The sequence below is a fragment of the Scyliorhinus torazame genome, chromosome 3, assembly GCF_047496885.1.
Source record: "Scyliorhinus torazame isolate Kashiwa2021f chromosome 3, sScyTor2.1, whole genome shotgun sequence".
Taxonomy (NCBI): domain Eukaryota; kingdom Metazoa; phylum Chordata; class Chondrichthyes; order Carcharhiniformes; family Scyliorhinidae; genus Scyliorhinus; species Scyliorhinus torazame.
Window position 1 is genome coordinate 224,946,738 of NC_092709.1, and position 21,290 is coordinate 224,968,027.

Sequence of the window (21,290 nt, forward strand, 5' to 3'; positions counted from 1 at the left end):
GCTGCCCCACAGTGCAGTGGAATCTGAGTCAATAAATGGTTCCAAGGAGATAAATATATTTCTGATAAAATTTTGTTCGAGGATATGGGGATCAGGTAGGGAGGTGGATTTGAGACCAGGAAGAGCTCAGCCATGATCTGATTGAATGGTGGAATAAGCTCGAAGGGCTGAATTGCCTACTTCTGCTCCTAATTCCTATTTTCCTACCACAGTTGCTGGCAATCCAGTTACCAAGCTTCTACTTTGAAGGATATATTAAAAAGAAAATTGACTTACAAATGATGACTAAGGAATTGTACTTGCCTTGGTTCTTTAATGGTAAAGGCATCGTCTCCCTGAGTTTGCTGAGAAGATTTTTCATTTCTCGTATATCTCTGGAAAAAAATGAAAAATATAAATTATAGAAGAAATGGATCAACACAATTCTAATGGAGATGTTTACTAACCTTTCAGTATTTTCTATATCTGCAGAAACATGCCACGAATATGGTTGAAGATCTTGGAGAGGCGAAGTTGGTGGATCTTCTAAAATTGGAGCTTGAGAACTCTCTTCCTGTTTGCTGTCTATTACTTTAGGAGCTACCAATGACTCTGATCCTTTAATATACAAAAAAAGAAAAAACTGCTGTGATCATAGTTGATAGTCACCGTCAACGTTATTTGAATCACTATTATATAAGCACATGACGATTTCAACAAATAAAGCTCAATAACAAAATTCTCTTCTACCTAAATGTGCTGGGATTAGAGTCAAAATCCTGGAACTCCCTTCTTAACAACATTATGGATGTACCTACACTACGTGGACTGCAGAAGTTCAAGAAGGCAGCTCATCACCATCTTCTCAGAGACAATTAGGGATGGGCAATAAATGCTGGTCTAGCCAGTGACGTCCACATCCCATTAATTAATTTTTTAAAAATCGAAGCTGGACATTTCAAGAGACGAACATGCGGAAGGTGGTCGACGTTTGGAACTCTTCTGCAAACAGCTATAGATACCGAAGCAATTGTCTATTTTAAATTTGAGATTAATGGATTTGTTCTCCAAAGGCATTAAGGGATGTGGGACAAAGACAGGTATACAGGGTAAGGTAGCAGGTCAGTCATGATCTTATTGAATGACAGAACTAGTAGCTTGAAAGAACAAGAACAAAGAATACAACACAGGAACTTTGGCCCTCCAAGCCTATACCGGTGAAAGGAATGGCTAATCATTTGCAGAGTCCCTTCATCAAATGTTTAAATTTTATTAGGTTTTATTATGCTCTTGACCTACGTCTTTTGGGTTTTGGAGTCTGAGGACTCTGCCAAAGACCGCTCCATCTGCACCTATGGAAGGATAGAGGAAGTATGTGGGGCACCAACTGATGGAGGTGGGGGGAGGGGTCAGTAGGTAAGAAGCAGAAACGCTTTGAGCAGAGTCCCCACTTCCATGTCCTCATTCACTCCCTTGTCTCTCATGGCCCACCCTGCATTTCTCCACTGTCAGTAAGCTGGAGAGCCTTTTAACTGCACATCAATGGAACACTGAATGACCAAGGCTAGGGTTTCATCAATCTTATTTTATGTGGCATTCAATATACAAGCCATTGGTAAGGACCTGCATGGCTTGATTTGACTTTCATGTTTGATGCTCTATGCAAGTGGTCATTCTTTCCAGTGGCAAAGACGTAATCGTCAAGGGCATCATTAAGGGCTGAAACATAAGGCCACTCTTGCTTGAAATAGATTCCTTCATTCGCTCTGCAAGCATGCACAACACAGCTGGAAAGGCTGCTGATACATTGCACATTAGTTTTTGTTGTTGCTTTAAAGGTCTCCTATTCATTGGCAGTCCCTATAGCTCAGAAAGCCCTCTTCCTGAAAAACGTGCTATTAGGTCATTTGAGATTGATGTAGGTGACGTGGTGTAGGTCTCTTTCCCTTCCGCCTCCGCCACGGTCTCCACCATGGCGGAGGCGGAAGAGACTCTCCCCACTGCGCATGCGCGGGAAACTGTCGGCGGCCGCTGACGTCCCGCGCATGCGCCGCATTTCCACGCCAGCAGGCGGGGCAACAAACGCCATTTCCGCCAGCTGGCGGGGCAACAAACGCCATTTCCGCCAGCTGGCGGGGCGGAAATCCCTCCGGCGTCGGCCTAGCCCCTCAATGTTGGGGCTCGGCCCCCAAAGATGCGGAGCATTCCGCACCTTTGGGCCGGCGCGATGCCCGTCTGATTGGCGTCGTTTTGGCGCCAGTCGGCGGACATCGCGCCGTTGGGGGAGAATTTCGCCCCAGACATTTTTCCACTTACAGTTAATGATTTTCCATCATTTACTAATTTTTATAGTTTTTAAAATAAGTATATTTATTCGGATTTTTTTGCAAACAGTGCAACTAAATTACGAAAGAAATACATCACAGTAAGCAAGAAAAACAATGGCTCAACATGCTGAATGCAGAGGGGAAGAGGAAAAAAACATTGGGCATCATTCTCCAACCCCCCGCCGGGTCGGAGAATGGCCGCTGGCCGCCGTGAATCCCGCCCCCGCCCCCGCCGAAGTCTCCGGTGCCGGAGATTGGGCGGGTGCGGGAATTGGGCCGCGCCGGTTGGCGGGACCCCCCGCTCAATTCTCTGGCCCGGATGGGCCGAAGTCCCGCCCAGAAATTGCCTGTCCCGTCGGCGTAAATCAAAGCTGGTATTTACCGGCGGGACCAGGCGGCGTGGGCGGGCTCCGGGGTCCTGGGGGGGGGCGCGGGGCGATCGGACCCCGGGGGGTGCCCCCACGGTGGCCTGGCCCGTGATCGGGGCCCACCGATCCGCGAGCGGGCCTGTGCCGTGGGGGCACTCTTTCCCTTCCGCCTCCGCCACGGCCTCCACCATGGCGGAGGCGGAAGAGACTCTCCCCACTGCGCATGCGTGGGAAATTGTCGGCGGCCGCTGAAGCTCCCGCGCATGCGCCGCATTTCCGCGCCAGCTGGCGGGGCACCAAACGCCATTTCCGCCAGCTGGCGGGGCGGAATTCCCTCCGGCGCCGGCCTAGCCCCTCAATGTTGGGGCTCGGCCCCATAAGATGCGGAGCATTCCGCACCTTTGGGCCGGCGCGATGCCCGTCTGATTGGTGCCGTTTTTGGCGCCAGTCGGCCGACATCGCGCCGTTGGGGGAGAATTTCGCCCATTGTCACTGACTCAATACAAACATTAAACATAGCTGCATGCCTCAATAAGCCCACCGGCGACCAAGAGAAAAACAGGGTGAAGCAACGAAAACATAGTAAAATGGTGCACACCCTCCCACAACACATCAGCTCGCAATTACCACGGGAGTTCAAGATAGTTTTCTACACCATGGTTGGGCGAACACCAATTTATATCTCCCTCAACTCTAGCAGCACCAAAGGCACCAATGGCACATCACAGCCTCATCTCCTGAGATACCAGACCCGTCTGCACCCATGCAGGAACCAATCTGATTGTTTAGTCCCACCCCTACAAAAGAAAATAAATAAATTGCTCAAAGTCCCCAATTCTAAAGGCGGGTTACATACATACCACACAATGCAACATAACCCGAATATCAGGCCCAGTATAGAACCAACATCACTCCATATGTTTGTACAGAGCGGACCGGCAATGTGTTCGGATTATGATCAAACCTCTAAGGCCTACCAAGAAAAACAGAGAGGAAGAAGAGCTAGAGCTACCAGACGTAAACTACAAGATATCAAAGGATTAGGACTCCATCCTGGTTCCATATTTCTGTGGCGCATGCTGATCACCCATTAATGAGGAAGCGAACAAGCTGTTCGTTCAACCAAAATAGTATCCTACTCCTCAGGGGGCAACAGGCTATCAACCAAAATACAGGACTCAGCTCAACCCTAGGCCCTGGTGTGAGGAATTGAACTAATGAAAAGAGCATTGGACTGGGATGACCAGTTAGAATAGTGCATTATGGACATTAATTCGGTTTGCAGGGAATGAACAAAGAGATGGGCAAAGCATGGCGAGAGGGGGAGGGGTGGCTATCGGGACTGGTTCTTTGCACAAAGGATGCCACAAAGGATGCTGGGAGGCAGAGTCCCAGAGGAAGGAAAGGAATGTGTAATGAGCCTATCAGAATCAGTGGCAGTTAGAATATATGACTAGGTCAAGGAAAGGGCCTATCGGAATCTTGTATTCGTGTATGTGGAACTTGATGCTGCATGAATGTATATGAGACCACATGTGTTGCCTCCTTTTGTCTCACTCGCTCTGGGAGTTTCAAGAGACATGGGTCTCCTGCCTTCATCAGAGGGAGTGTAAGCTTGCAAGCTATCTGAAATAAACTAAAGGTATTTCTAAATCCGAACTCAGCCTTTTGATCGAGACCAGACTGGATAGAAAGAACTCAATTTCTTCATTTGGTGGCAGCGGAGGGATTTCTACAGGTGACCACCGGTCATCTGCGAAATTAGAATTAAACTGATCTCGGACAGAGAGAGGAAATGGGCCCACGATGTGAGAAGCTGGAAAATGACCATGTCGGTTTTCCTCTGTCTCGTAGTCTGATGAAGTTTAATCACTCGCACATGGTCAGGTAAGGTCGTCTCGACGAAATCAAAGGTCGGTCTGGCAGATTAGAAAACTAATTTCAATGGATATAAGTACGATTGAGGGCTATTTAACTGAGGGAATTCGAGGGGACAATTCAGCTAGGGCTTGAGGGAATGTGCCTCGGAATTCAGTTTGCATGTTGAAAATTAAAATTGGTTGTATTGAATTACACTTTAATTCCGTTAAGTACTTTAACGGGTTGAGGGAATGTTACAGACAATTCAGTTAAGACCACTGAGGAAATGTTCTGGAGACAATTCAATGCCGTACAATTAGAATTGATTAAAGTTGGATTTTGTTAGGGGGAGATATGTCTTATGAGTGAAAAATTTGGGAGATGAATGGCCACTAGGGGGAACCAGGGACTTGGAAAATTCAGAACCGTATCGGAAAAGAGGATGTTTCAGGAATGTTTAAATTTACTTTACAGTTTTGAAGGGAAAAAAATGTGCAAATTCAAAGTTTTATGGTCCAGTTGGTTGAGATGAATGAAAGTTTGATGCTTTGAATTCCTTTTGTTTGAGTGGAGATCTTGGTGGATGAATGAGTGTATGTGTTTAATAAGAATTTGTGAACTTCCTCTGGTATTCCTAGTTTTTAAAATGTTGTGTTTTGCAAAACGAAGTTGCACATCAATTAGGAGGTATACACGGCAGTTAAAGTGAGATTTAAAATGGGGTAAGTTTTTGAAAGTTCTTTAGAAAATCAGTAATAATGATTAACATTGTGGAAGTTATTTAGAACTCAATTCTCAGGAAGTAAACAAACAGCAAAATCAAAATGTATAAATTGGGATTTGTAAATGATTAGTTGAACTCGGCATAGTCTTGGTTGGTTAAAAAAGAAAAAGAGGAGAGAACAAAGGAATCTAAAATTGAAATGCGAAGACTAGGCATTCGGTGAATTGAGTCCATGTGCTCCTTTATTAGAGGCAGCCATGATGTACCTACATTTAAAAGTTTTGTTCGGTGAGTTCTAAATTGTAGAGATTTCAGTATTTTCTCTGTAAACTCACTACACATCAAATTTAATATTTGAGGATTTTCATATAGCAAAGTCTATGGATTTTTAAAACTTTATTTTAAGATTACACAGGGGGAAAGGAAGATCCCAGTAGAAAGGAAGTGATATGGCACAGCTCCACTGGGTCCTAGTGCCCGCTGAGTTGCAAGAAAGTCACTAGCAGAAGAAATGAAATTTAGAATGTTAACTACATTGCAGGCAGAGCTTTAGGGAATAAAGATATGGGACCGGAGCTTAGATTAGGAGTATTACTTGCAGCATCACAAAATGAGAATCTCATGGCAGGGAAAGATTAATAAAAATAGATGCAGAAATTTAAAAAAATTAAGACATTAAAACCAATTGATAACGTAAAGGAAATAAGGAAAGCAAACCTAGCAATAGAAAGAATGACACAGGGTTAATCAGCACACAATTCCAGCACACAATCCAGGGAGACGATACAGGCCATAAAAGAAATAGCCCTTGCCCCGAGGTGCCAAATGCGAGCTGGAGATACTGATCAAAGAGTTAGAACAGTACGGAATCATTCAAGAAGTCACATATGCATCGACGAATAGCCCACTTCAGGTAGTTAGCAAGCCTGCTGGTACATTTAGAATGGAACGAATTACAAAGCATTAAATAAGGTTACAAAAAGAAAAAAGAGAAGGATAAACGGTATTTATCCACAAACTACATTGGAGAAGGTGGCAGACAAAACTTATTTAACGAGTATAGATTTAGCCAATGGATTCGGGAGTGATCCGTTAGACCCAGACAGCAGGAAAAGACAGCATTTACCTTTGGCACTAAACATTACGTATACTGTAAATTGCCACAAGGATATGTTAATTCCCCAGACCACTTTCAGGCAATAGTAAGGGAGTTGATTAAAGATGATTTGGCTTTCGTATATATTGATTATGTGTTAATTGGAGATGATGATCAGGGGGATACATGTTGAAAGAGTGACCAAAATATTAAAACACTCAATGAAGCAGGGTTTAAGATAGGGCTAAAGAAATGCCAGATTGGCAGGAGCGAAGTCGATTATCTAGGGTAGTCAGTGTCAAGGGCAGATGGGGAAGCTAGTGTTGGGATGAGAGAGAAAGCTGCTAGAATCGCAGCGCCCGATTCACGAAACGGGATTGAGCAAATTATGGGAATTTTGGGGTATTTGAGACCAGTAGTGGAAGACTTTGGTCTTTATGCTAGACCCATTTATGAAACTTTAAAAGGGAATTTTAGGTGGACCAGTGAAGAACAAAGAAAATTACAGCACAGGAACAGGCCCTTCGGCCCTCCCAGCCTGTGCCGATCCAGATCCTTTATCTAAACCTGTCACCTATTTTCCAAGGATCTACTTCCCTCTGTTCCCCGCTGTTCATATATCTGTCTAGATACATCTTAAATGATGCTATCGTGCCCGCCTCTACCACCTCCGCTGGCAAAGTGTTCCAGGCACCCACCACCCTCTGCGTAAAAACTTTCCACGCACATCTCCCTTAAACTTTCCCCCTCTCACCTTGAAATCGTGACCCCTTGTAATTGACACACCCACTCTTGTAAAAAGTTTGTTGCTATCCACCCTGTCCATATCTCTTGAGATTTGTCCTACTTTCCCGATATTGCTCCAAAGCATCATCAGTTTTAAGTCGCCTAGATCTTATGTATGCTTCCTTTTTCATCTTAGCTAGTCTCACAGTTCCACCCGTCATCCATGGTTCACTAATCTTGCCATTTCTTTCCCTGATTTTCTCAGGGACACATCTGTCCTGCACTCTAATCAACCTTTCCTTAAAAGACTCCCACATTTCAAATGTGGATTTACCCTTAAACAGCTGCTCCCAATCCACATTCCCTAGCTCCTGCCGAAGAGGAGTTTGGATCAGTTAAAAACAGCTGTAGCAACATCCGGGGCATTAGAGGAGAGACATGAAGAGGACGATTTGAGCATTAAATTTGATTTGAGCATTAAATTTGATTTTGCAAATGGATATGGTATGCTGCTTGTTAATAATAGTACTCAGAAGACACCTATCAAACATTGACAGGAAATTGGTCAAGGGCTAAACAAAAGTTTTTGGACATTGCAAAATGTTTGGCAGCCATAACAAAAAGGATAGCAGAGATTGAAAATTTATCAGCCGGAAAGAAAATTTATGTCACAAATGAATTTTTAGAATTGACAAGAGTTGACCAAGAGACAGGGTTGCCAGCAAGGTGCGAATACAGATCGATGGGAAAGGTGGGAAACCATTCTTTTAAACCCTGCCTTAATGTTTATTCATAACATTAAAAAGGGACATAAACTTGATAAATCAGTTAGCAGAACAGAGTTGGTAAATGCTTGGATGGTATATACGGATGGTAGTAAAGTTAAGGAGGACGAGAGACAAGCCAGGGGGGCATCCATTTTTTAAAAAAAATTCAGGAAAGAAAATGGTGGAGGAACAGGGAGTAAAGAAACAGGGAGTAGCATAGAAAAAACTGAGACACTGATGGAATGGTCACTAGAGTATGCAGGGCCTCTTTTTCCTAGGAGCAGCAAAAGTAATTTGTACTTGTTAATCAAACTGATAGCAGCACGGGGGACGTTGAATTAGAGAATCAGTGGCATCTGGAGCAAAGGAATTGTATCAGAACTAAAATATCCGACCCAATTAAATGATAAAAGAGGGATTATTATAATCCATAGGCAACCTATCAGCAGCAAACGAAGAAACATAATTAGTAAGGAATTGAGAATATGGGATGATAGATCAAGGGCTGTTATTAATGGACCCCAGTTAAAATGATTCATTGTGAACATAATGAAACATTGTGTCAAGGATGTGGCATGTAGTTTGGACAGGGAGTAATCATATGAAACCTAGGAGAATGGCAGATATAGCATTCAGGTGAGTTGATATTGCATTTAGAACGACAGAAATGGGGAAATGCTTCGGCTCCCAGGGAAATTTGGGGAATTCAGTTGTCATGATTGTTTTGTGAAACATCAGGCAACACTGATGATCGAAGTTTGTGACCACATGATAGCTTTTGACCATGGGATGGTGTGATAATGATAAAGTGTAATTACTGCAGAGAAAACCAAGCTGACGACGGAGTGATTGGGAAAGGATGTGCAGGATTGTGAAGAAGTGATAAACTTGTGGTCCCAATTAGTGAGGGAGTACGTAGTTTAAGAGATGTTGGGATGACCCGGGGACGTAAAATTAGCCTAACAGTGTTTAGAGACTGTATCACTGCAATTATGCCGTGCCACAGGATAGATCATATCCCCAAACCGCTCGGACAAGGGAAAAGGAATGTTTGGTTGTGAGTGGCAGGGGATAACTGCACTTACTAGAAGAATGGAATCAGTGGAGCGGGATGCCAGGGAATTGAAACCTGTTAGCAGCATCGATAGGACAGATGATAAAGTGAAAATGTCATGATTGGAAATTACTTTCATAAAAATCCGGTCGTAATCAAAATTAAAGTACATGCAGTAGCAATATCCGACATGTATCAGGGAAAGTTTCGACCCGCTTGGATCACTGAGTTAGTAAAAGAGGAGTTTGAGATTCTTTGAGTCTCACTCAGGGGTGCAACGATAGGAGAAGGAGGCTTAACAGGCCTTAATCGTATGATGTACGTCAAGGATGCGAAGGGAATTAAATGGAAATCCGGAAGTCCTGGAGAGGGCACTTCTGGAACATCCAAACAAGAATAGAAAGATACAAATTAAGAAATAGGGCCCTCTCCACCTTTGTCCTGTTCATTTGGTTTTCAGATGAAGCAAAAATAACACAGACGAAGAACTACACTCCAGAGAAGAATGTTTTAGACAGTATGGGGGGGGGGGGGGGGGGGGGGGAAACTAATGATACAATTGGCTACATATTTGAGGGAATTAAATGACAGAGCCCAGAAGGAAAACCTTACGGGTTAGAAACAAATCAAAATATCTAATTATTCCTCAATAGTGAAACCTCCGGTCAGACATCTCGAACTGCATGTTAGCTGATGGATGATCTGTGGTTTCCACGGGGCATGTACTACGCGGTGGAGTTATTCAGGGTCTTGGCAGACGGCAGTGACTGACGAGGAACCCCCGTATTTTAAATGACAATAGTTTAGGAATTTTGGCAGCTTGATGCCACGGCGGGAAATTTGTAATCAATGCAGCAAACAATATTGCATTGGAGAGTGTAATAGTTATAACGGACAAAATGACCTGTAAGTTGTTAGGGACTGTTATGTATGGATTCAATTGGGTTGTAACCCCAAAATTGACTGAATTGAATGTGCAAGTGGTGTTATTGCAAAGTTGAAAAACAAACAAACAAATAATGGCAAGTATACACTCCATGCTGTAAGGAAAATGATAACGGACAAAAGGGATTTGAAGAAAACTGAGTATTGTTTCATGTAAACCGGGGCTGGCAGACTACATGGTTCAGTACAATGTTAGACGTTAGTGTGAGGAAGTCAGGAATAGAAACAGGATCGATTGAAGATCCTGCAATTCATAAAGCGAGATAATAGTGGATAGTACATGATATCATAAATAATACCAGTGAGGGATGGAAACCTTTTTGGTCGCTGATGGACTGAGTTGTGTGCTGTTTCTAAGGGACATGAGGAAGCTTTTACGGTGCTGCTACTCCAAGGTAATCAGATGCCTTGGAGGTAGTGGGACACACGGATATAGCTATTGTGTTACCTTCCTGAGTAGCGACGCTATGGTTCACTGGATTGGACTTGAGGCAAGAACAATAAAAAGAGTCTATCGCCACTGGTCTGCGGGATGGATGAATTTACAATTAATTTCCGTGCACAGTTTACAAATCACGACATGTATACACACACATGATAAGGATTGGGGATAGCTGCTCGTCAGTACGACTAGAAGGGGGATATAAACCCTACAGTAGGATTCAGCTCAGAGTCAGCTCTCATAGCTCGGTCATGGGGTTTTACCTGATGCATGGATTGATAATACTTGTTATTATAATTGTATAATCATTGGATGCCTTAATATGTAGAAGGAAGGAGGAAGGAGCAGCGCTACGAAAGCTAGTGATATCGAAACAAACCTGTTGGGACTTTAACCTGGTGTTGTAAGACTTCTTACTGTGCTCACCCCAGTCCAACGCCGGCATCTCCACATCATTAATATGTGTTGTAAGATGACGATGGCTCGGATGATGCCGATAGGCTCGGCCCATCACCACTCACCAAGATGACAACCCGTTACTGGCGACCATCAAACCAGAAAGAACCCAGACGGAGAGCCAGTGGCTGTAAAAATGTGATGAGGTGTTTATGTACAGAATGTAATGAATTGGGGGATGGTCTTTCAGACCAGACATTGATGCAGGTTATTAACCCAGGGATGTTTATAATGGACACTGGGAGTTGTATGCCTAACCAAACTCCAAATTTGGACTATTGTTGGTCTGGCGAATTGTTAGCACACTTTTTGACAATTAGGGAGAATACCTACCCACACCTTTCTCTAGCAATAGAGACCCTCGTGGCAGAGGTGACAGAAAGTATAACATGTCTGTTCTCCACCTGCACGGAACGGAGGTGTAGCGTAACCCAGACGTCAGGCCAATGCACCTGCCACAACGCCACCGGTGTCCCATTGTCGGCGGGTAGCGGAAGGGAATGTTGGTTAGGAGGCGGCATAGTAGTTATCATAGAATGATAAAAGGAGAGAATGAGGAATTGAACTAAAAAAAAGAGCATTAGACTGGGATGACCAGTTAGAATAGTGCATTATGGACATTAATTTGGGTTGCAAGGAATGAACAAAGAGATGGACAAAGCATGGCGAGAGGGGGAGGGGTGGCTATCTGGACTGGCTCTTTGCAGAAAGGATGCTGGGAGGCAGAGGCCCAGAGGAAGGAAAGGAATGTATAATGAGCCTATCAGAATCAGTGGCAGTTAGATTATATGACCAGGTCAAGGAAAGGGCCTATCGGAATCTTGTATTTGTGTATGTGGAACTTGATACTGCATGAATGTATATGAGACCACATGTGTTGCCTACCTTTGTCTCACTCGCTCTGGGAGTTTCAAGAGACATGGGTCTCCTGCCTTCATCAGAGGGAGTGTAAGCTTGCAAGCAATCTGAAATAAACTAAAGGAATTTCTAAATCTGAACTCAGCCTTTTGATTGAGACCAGACTGGACAGAAAGAACTCAATTTCTTCAGGTGCACCAAGGAAGTAATACCCAACCTCTCAGTCCCTAATAAGCGCCTTTCAAAAAGGGACCTCCCATGCCCCAAGGGATAACAGGGTACCACAGCACCGGACCTGACCAGGCCCAGTACCTCCCAACACACAGGAATCAATACCCCCAGGACCTCCAGTCCACCCCAACACCTACTCCCCAGCCAGATCTGCACCTCTCCAACCTCATCCAGGGTAGTGCATCATCCCCAATTATACTGAAAAATGGATGATTATGCCAGCCCCAGTCGGGATGATCCCACTGAAGAGAAGAAGATTTGTTAAGACATCCAATAATTGGGCGTCCTGAGGGGGGGGGAGTAACCAAACCCACCTCAGCGTGCACCACCACTCATATCCTCTCATTCCAATAATTTTTTTTAAAAGATCTAAAGGAAAACCTCAAGGAAGAGTCAGAAAGAACCCAGTCCTCTCCAGGATACATAATCTGCCCAGTCTGTTGAAGGAGAAAGGCACGATTCCTAAATTCAAAAGAACAAAAACCAAAATAAAAACCCAATATGGTTAGGTCTAACAGGGGTGGGGGGGGGGGCTATCCTCAATCTCAGTGAGGACGTAGCTATTTTTACAGTATTTGACTCCCTGCTTTTCAGTGAACCCTTTTTCCTTCTACTTTGGTCGGCATGCATTTTTTGGACTTTTAGTTTGATGATTTTCCACTTTCTGCTTCTTCTTGTTGAAGCTATCTCCACATCTTGACAGAATTGAAGCTCAGCACCAGCAACATGTTTCACACGATATGAGTAAAACAAAAATAATACTACTTTTGTTCCATGGGATTTGTGGAAATTTTTTTACATGGGAGGGGCCTCAGAAGAAAAAAGTTGAAAATTCACTTGTTCAGTGGAAATAAAATGCTGACCTGAAGCCCAAGCCAAATTTGGCCATGGTCCTCATTTTATTGCTGATGATGAGCTGTGGCACCAAACAGAAGTCCTGCTGATATTAGTGGTCAAGATGAGTGTAAAATCATTAGGTTCACCTGTGAATCCAGCCAATTTGTTGGCTCACTCCAAACTAAAATTTAGATTTGAGTCTACAACTATTGCAGGTCCCTAATTTGCATATTGAAAGCAATTAAGCCTGTTTCTGGTGGGCACCTTGGTAACTAAAAGTCACCTGGGTCAGTATGATGCGAAGTACACCTCAGGTCCAGATCAGAGTCATCAGATTGCAATGCAAACTTTAACAGGTATCTCGCACGTAAGTTTTATGTTTAGTTCTTCTATGTTCCGTTCTACTGTTATAGCAATAAGTGAGGTGGAACGGCCATATCAGTTTGTTACCATGAAACAAATCTTCAAATAAACGGATTGAACATTTTTTGTATATTTATTACTTTATAAAAAATAATTTTTATTCAAACGTTTTCACAGATTATCACAACAGAAAAATAGACCCCCCCCCTTTACACAAATAGTAAAACAACAAGAACAAAAGTGCATAAATAAATATTAAACAGTAAACAATAGTGCATCCCCTACTAGACACAAACATAACCCCCCCCCCCACGTTGCTGTTGCTGCTGGCCACCTCCTAACGCTCCGCCAGGAAGTCTAGGAACGGCTGCGATCGCCTGAAGAACCCTTGCACAGATCCCCTTAAGGCAAATTTCACCTTCTCCAATTTAATAAACCCTGCCATGTCGTTAATCCAGGATTCCACGCTTGGGGACCTCGCATCCTTCCACTGAAGCAGAATCCTTCGCCGGGCTACCAGGGATGCAAAGGCCAGAATACCGGCCTCTTTCGCCTCCTGCACACCCGGCTTGTCCGACACCCCAAATATTGCGAGCCCCCAGCTAGGCCTAACCCTGGAATTCACTACCCTTAGACACCGTCCTCGCTACGCCCCTCCAGAACTCCTCCAACGTTGGACATGCCCAGAACATGTGGGTGTGGTTTGCTGGGCTCGTCGAACACCAAGCCCATCTGCCCTCACTCCCAAAAAACTGGCTTAGCCTTGCCCCGGTCATGTGCGCCCTGTGCAGCACCTTAAATTGTATCAGGCTGAGACGCGCGCAAGAGGAGGAAGAGTTTACCCTTCCCAGGGCATCCACCCACATACCCTCGTCGATCTCCTCCCCCAGCTCCTCCTCCCACTTACCTGTTAACACCTCCGCCGAGGCCTCCTCCTCCTCCTGCATCACCTGATAAGTTGCCGAGATCCTACCCTCTCCAACCCACACCCCCGAAAGCACCCTGTCCTGGACCCTGCGCGCCGGCAGCAGCAGAAACTCCACTACCTGCCGCCTAACGAACGCCCTTACCTGCATATATCTGAAAGCAGTTCCAGGGGGCAGCCCAAATTTCTCCTCCAGCTCCCCAAGGCTCGCAAACTTCCTGTCTATGAACAGGTCCCCATCCTCCTAATACCTGCCCTGTGCCAACTCAGGAACCCCTCATCCATTTTCCCCGGGACAAACCGATGGTTCTCCCCTATCGGGGACCACACCGAAGCCCCCACCTCCCCCCGTGGTGTCTCCATTGCCCCCAGATTTTGAGGGATTTATTACTCTTTAACAATAAGATTTTTATCTAGCATGGAAATAACTAAATGGCATTATTCCATGAAAGCTTAATATGCTCTAATGCCATTTTGAAGGAAGGAATTTGAGACAGGTTTGATAAGAATTCACATGATACTGTTACTTACAATAATTTCTGAACTTTTCATTTTTTTATCTTTGTGTCTTTTTAAAAGGCAATTCCACAATTTCCTGGCATCTGTTCCATGTGTGAGCGTCTCTCCCTCTCCTCCCACTAGAAGCACTACATCATAGAATGATCCACTATATTGTTATCATCCCAGCTGATGTTACTATTGGAAAAGTCAGATCTCAGGATGAAAGCTGGCTGATAGATCCTGGGCGGGATGCTCCACCCCGCCACATTTCTGCCTCATCCCGCCGGAGGGATTCTTTGTTACGCCGGCCGGTAAATGGGGTTTCCCATTGTGGGGCTGCCCCACACAGTCAGAAAACCCTCGGGCTGCCGGCAAAACAGAGCAATCCAACGACGGAGAATCGCACGCCCTAACTTTTAATTTTTGTTTAGAAATATCAGTGGCGGCTACTGATCAGATTGATGAATGTTTGACAAAATAATAAATATTTATCAAACAAGAAAAGATGAATTGTGTTACATTCCTTCTTCGCCCCAACTACACCTTTACAGAAATATACAGATTTGTAAGTATAACACGAGTTACTAAGTCTATCTTATACTCTATTGTTTACAGTAAGTACAGCCCATGTAAACCAATAGGCGATCTGTGGTTGAACACACCACACTCTAAAACGAAGTAACAGATGCCACCTAAAGCAACTTCTATGGATTTTACATCAACTCCCCCGGACACTTGTCACACTGTGAGCCAACTGGTCTCACAGAAGCTCTGTCTAACTTGGGACCTAATCTCCACTCTCTAAGAACGCATTTGGAATTTCATCCCAAACTATTCTTTCAGTTGGACATCTTCAACATGGATCCACCTCCAGAGTTTCAATCTCTCTTTCTGATGTTTCTCTCCCCTGCATCACCATGTGCAGTTAAGCTTCACCTTCCATGCACATTCTCAGATACTCAGACGTACCAGCACAACACGACTGTTTGACATGCCCACAGTAAGGACTCACCAACCTTTGTCTGTGTTCTAAGATCTTCTGGCTTCTCACAGGTCCACTTCATCTTTATTCTGCTCTCTACAACTTTCTCTCTTTAGTCCGGAGCCTTATCCTCTGCTCCTTACTTTAACTTCACTGCACAGGACCTTGTTCAGATTCCTGTTCTTGTCCGTTGACTGAAGTGCGTTCCTGGGACTTTCTTTTTGCCCCACTCCCTGATTTCTAGGACTTTTTCCTGTTCTTTTGGAAATCTACTTTCTGCAATCGTGTCTCCTCTGTCCACCTCTCCTGGCACCTGCTTCCAACTGAGCCAAAACATTTCTGTTTCTCCCTGTCCCTCTGGTCCTGTGGTAAGGCATGTCCCAGGAGTCATCCTTCTGGAGGAGCACCGCACCAATGCCATCCTGGCTGGAGTCCGTGGAGATTTTTGTCTCCCGCTCTGGGTCAAAAAACGCTAGTACCGGAGCAGTGGTGAGCTTCGCCTTTAGCTCGAGCCACTCTGCTTGATGTGTGGGTAGCCACTGAAAGGCAGTGGACTTCTTCACCAGATGCCTGAGAGCCGCGGTGTGTGATGCGAGGTTGGGAATGAATTTTCCCAAGAAGTTAATCATACCCAGGAAGCGGCGTACCGTCTTTTTGTCTTCTGGGGTCTTCGTGGTGTTGATGACCTTGACTTTGTCCGAGTCCGGTTGCACGCCCTGCTGGGATATTTGATCACCCAAAAACTTGATTGATGACATGCCAAAGGAGCATTTGGCCTTGTTCAACTTGAGGCCGTGGGCATGTATGCGTCTAAAGACTTGTTGGAGATGAGATATGTGTTCCTCTGGGGTCGTGGACCATATAATGACATCATCAACATAAACCCGCACACCCTCAATGCCCACCAGCATCTGTTCCATGATCCTGTGAAAGATTTCAGAGGCTGCAACAATACCAAACGGCATACGGTTGTAAAAGTACCTTCCAAAAGGTGTATTAAACGTGCAGAGCCTCCTGCTGTACTCGTCCAGTTGTATCTGCCAGAAGCCACGTGATGCATCTAGCTTCGTGAAGAATTTGGCATGTGCCATCTCACTGGTTAGCTCCTCCCACTTCGGGATCGGGTAGTGTTCCCGCATTATGTTCCGGTTAAGATCCTTGGGATCTATACATATGCGCAGTTCTCCAGAGGGCTTCTTCACACAGACCATCGAGCTGACCCAGCCAGTCGGTTCCGTCACTTTAGAGATTATATCCTGGTCTTGGAGCTCCTGCAGCTGCGCCTTTAAACGGTCCATCAGAGGAGCCGGCAACCAGCGTGGTGCATGGATCACAGGCGTGCCATCAGGCTGAGTAAGATTTTGTAGCGGTACGGCAGCATGCCCATCCCACTGAACACATCTGGGTATTGTGACAAGATTTCGTCAATGTCTGCCTGAAGATTCATATTGGCAGAGGACATGGCATGTACACGCTGGACGAGATTGAGTAGCTAGGGAAGCCTTGTCAGGCTTGACAATTTTGAATCGCAGTGTGGCTTTGATGGCCCTGTTGGAGACATGCAGGTGACAAGACCCTAACGCAGTAATGGCATTGCCATTATAATCAAGCAACTGGCAGGCCGGCGGAAGAATTTTTCGCTGCCTTTGGATGCGAGCAAGATCGGCTTGAGATATGAGATTGGCTGAAGCACCAGTGTCCAGCTTGAACCGGATGCTGCATTGGTTGACTTGTACGACAGCACGCCATTCGTCCGCAGAACCCACGTTGAGGATCAGTAGGCGTGTTGCTGAATTTGAGGAGGCCTTGTCATATGTGGTAATGATGCCCACACGATATGGGGACTCCAGGCAGTCGTCCTCTGGATCCGTGGGGTTACCAGGTTCCGAATCCAGCAGCTCTTGCTGCACACTTCAAACTCGTTTGCGTTGGAACTGGGATCGCTGGCCCACGATCGGAGGTGCAGACCTGCCCAAGGCTGCATAATGGCCAGGCTTCCCACAATTTAAACATTGCCTGCCTCTTGCAGGGCATTGCCGCTTTAAGTGGGCAGTGCTGCAGTTCGGGCACGTCATGATGTTGACGTTGTAACGCTCCGTGCGTCGTCGCACATGCGCAGTGCGGTCAGCCGCTGCTCGCACCTGCGCAGTGTGGTCTTTGGCCACTTTGTTCTCCCATCCGTGGTGCGCATGCGTGGGACCCCGGGAAAAGCGCGCAAAATGACTGCCTTCATCGATGCTAAGGCGCCGCATTCGGGCGATGGCCTGTACACACTCTGCCTCGTGGGAGGCAAGTTGGTCCTATTCTGCTGATTTAAGGCGGGAGTAGCGACTTTTCGCCTGTTCATGCACTTTACACGTCTCGATGGCTACTGGCAGGATTATGTTTTTTATTTTTAGGAGCTGCTCCCGCCGGGCGTCGGAGTGGATCCCAAACATGATCTGATCCCTGATGAGGGAATCAGCAGTGTCGCCGTAGTTGCAGGATTGCGCTAATATGCGGAGATGAGTTAGAAAGGATTGGAAAGGCTCATCCATATCCTGAAGGCGTTGCTGGAAGACATAGCGCTCAAAGCTCTCGTTCGTTTCGACTTCACAGTGACTTTCGAATTTGGCTAACAAAGTCTGGAACTTGGTCTTGTCCTCGCCGTCGGCAAAAGTGAGCGAATTGTAGATTTGGATGGCGTGGTCCCCCGCAGTCGATAGGAGCAGCGCGATTTTTCTGGTATCGGACGCCCGAGGCCTCAATGTATAGACTGAATTTCTGCTTGAAGACCCGCCAGTTGCCACCGAGATTTCCGGAGATCCGGAGTTGTGGAGGGGCCTGGACCTTCTCCATGCTGCTGGAAGGCACTTGCTGGTCGTCACTGAATTATTCAAGGTAAATTACTTAGATGAAGTAGACTCCTGGTATCATGTCGTGTTATTCACCCTGGGGTAACACGGACTGCAACAGGATGCAGATGAACGGTAAAGCATACACCAAAGGTCGGCGTTGGTTCAATACGATTTATTGAACTTCTGTAACAATGCACACAGATGGCTGTGGGTTGACACTCTACTACTCTAAGTGTACTAACTCTAACTTACTAGACCAGGCTAGCTCTGATCCACATGTAGAAGGTGCTGACTGATATATACACCCTGACTGTCACTGCAGTTGTCACCAGTGGAAAGAGGCGGCGTGCTGATGCCTCGTGTGTTTCATAGTTGGAAGCCCCTCTGGTGTTCTGTCTGGTGATTGGTTGTGTTCTGTCCTGTATGTTGATTGGCTAACCTGGGTGTCTGTCACTGCCTGTTTTTACCTCATGATGTGCATGGGTGCATATTATGCCATCCCTCCCTTTTAAAAAAAAATTTGTCGGTTGCTTAGAGCACATACGACATATTAATAGATATAACTATTTACAGCAAATGGCGATTGAATGCATATGTACATGTAAGGTGTCGAACGTGCAGATACAGAACAATATGTACAAAGGAAATATTTATAAGTCCAATCTCTGGGGCTGGTGTCGGATCCTTGTCGACCGCCTGAGAGGTGGAGGTGGGGTGACGGTGCCTTGACAGGCGGGATTGCAGCCAGATTGGTGGCCTCGTGGAGCGAGGTTTCCGGAAAAGGCATCACGACAGCTGGGAACGTGAGCTCTGGTGGTGGGCAGGCAAGTTTGCGTAGTGCCCTTCTGTTGCGCCTGACAATGGATCCATCAGCCATGCGAACCACGAACGACCTATGAGCAGCCTGTCAAACAACAACAGCTGGAGCTGACCAGCCTCCACCAGGCAACTTTGATGCGAACAGCATCTTCCGGAGCGAGCACAGGCAAATCAGTAGCATGAGCATCGTATGTCAGATTTTGCCGGTTTCTGAGTTCTGCACCTTTTGCAGCACTGGGAGGTGGTCCAGGTCAGGTAAGCGAATGGTCGGAACAGTCGTCCGCAGGTCCCGATTCATAAGGAGATGTGCCGGAGACATACCGGTGGACAGAGGGGTTACCCTGTACGTCAGGAGCACAAGGTTAAAGTCAGAAGCTGAGTCCACAGCCTTGCAGAGCAGTTGCTTCACGATATCGACCCCTTTTTCGACCTTCCCGTTAGATTGTGGGTAATGCGGGCCCGAGGTAATGTGCTTGAACTGGTATAGCTTCACGAAGTTGGACCACTCTTGGCTGTAGAAGCAGGGACCGTTGTCGCTCATGACCGTGAGCGGAATACCATGCCTGGCAAATGTCTCCTTGCAGGCCTTGATGACAGTCCTTGATGTGAGGTCGGACAGTTTCACCACTTCGGGGTAACTCGAGAAGTAGTCAATTATAAGCATGTAGTCACGCCCATTGGCGTGAAAAAGGTTGATTCCCACCTTAGACCAAGGAGAGGTCATGATCTCGTGTTGCTGGAGTGTTTCTTTGGGCTGAGCAGGCTGGAAACGCTGGCAAGTCGCACAATTGAGGACCATCTTGGATATGTCCTGATTGAACCCAGGCCAATAGACAGCCTGCCAGGCCCTGCGCCTGCATTTCTCGATACCGAGGTGTCCCTCGTGGATCTGTTTGAGGACTAAGCTCTGGAGGCTGCGAGGAATAACGATACGATCCAGCTTGAGGAGGATCCCCTCGACAACTGTTAGGTCATCCTTGACATTAAAGAACTGGGGGCATTGCCCTTTTTGCCAACCATTTGCAAGGTGACGTATGACCCGCTGCAGAAGAGGGTCCTTGGCAGTCTCTTCTCGAATGTTGATGACTCGTTCGTCTGAGGCCGGGAGGTTGCTGGCACACAGTTGCACCTGTGCCTCAATTTGGCAGATGAAGTCGACCTGTTCACAGGGCGAGGTGATGGCACGAGACAGGGCATCCGCAATGATTAGCTCCTTGCCCAGTGTGTAAACTAATTCGAAATCATACCTGCGGAGTCGAAGGAGAATGCGCAGAAGCCTGGGCGTCATGTCATTCAAGTCCTTGTGAATGATATGGACTAGGGGTCTGTGGCCAGTCTCTAGTGTGAAGGTTGGTAGACCGTAGATGTAATCATGGAACTTTACAATACCGGTGAGGAGGCCCAGGCACTCTTTCTCTATCTGAGCATACCTCTGCTCAGTGGGAGTCATGGCCCTGGACACATAGGCCACTGGAGCCAAGGACAAGGAGTCATCCTTCTGGAGGAGCACCGCACCAATGCCGTCCTGGCTGGAGTCCGTGGAGATTTTTGTCTCCCGCTCTGGGTCAAAAAACGCTAGTACTGGAGCAGTGGTGAACTTTGCCTTTAGCTCGAGCCACTCTGCTTGATGTGTGGGTAGCCACTGAAAGGCAGTGGACTTCTTCACCAGATGCCTGAGAGCTGCGGTGTGTGATGCGAGGTTGGGAATGAATTTTCCCAAGAAGTTAATCATACCCAGGAAGCGGCGTACCGTCTTTTTGTCTTCTGGGGTCTTCGTGGTGTTGATGACCTTGACTTTGTCCGAGTCCGGTTGCACGCCCTGCTGGGATATTTGATCACCCAAAAACTTGATTGATGACATGCCAAAGGAGCATTTGGCCTTGTTCAACTTGAGGCCGTGGGCATGTATGCGTCTAAAGACTTGTTGGAGATGAGATATGTGTTCCTCTGGGGTCGTGGGCCATATAATGACATCATCAACATAAACCCGCACACCCTCAATGCCCACCAGCATCTGTTCCATGATCCTGTGAAAGATTTCAGAGGCTGCAACAATACCAAACGGCATACGGTTGTAAAAGTACCTTCCAAAAGGTGTATTAAACGTGCAGAGCTTCCTGCTGTACTCGTCCAGTTGTATCTGCCAGATGCCACGTGATGCATCTAGCTTCGTGAAGAATTTGGCATGTGCCA

At 46.2% G+C, this 21,290-nt stretch overlaps 1 protein-coding gene across 4 annotated transcripts in view; it reads right to left on the reverse strand.

Annotated features, from left to right (window-relative positions):
• The window catches only part of rgs7bpa (regulator of G protein signaling 7 binding protein a), a 188,657-nt gene that overhangs the window by 30,699 nt on the left and 136,668 nt on the right, over positions 1-21,290 (reverse strand). For 3 of the 4 annotated variants that reach the window (XM_072496940.1, XM_072496942.1, XM_072496943.1), the window contains exon 4: positions 304-597. In XM_072496940.1, the coding sequence (XP_072353041.1) occupies positions 304-597 (294 nt within the window). The remainder of the gene's footprint in view (positions 1-303; positions 598-21,290) is intronic. The other variant, XM_072496941.1, reaches the window with a different exon arrangement.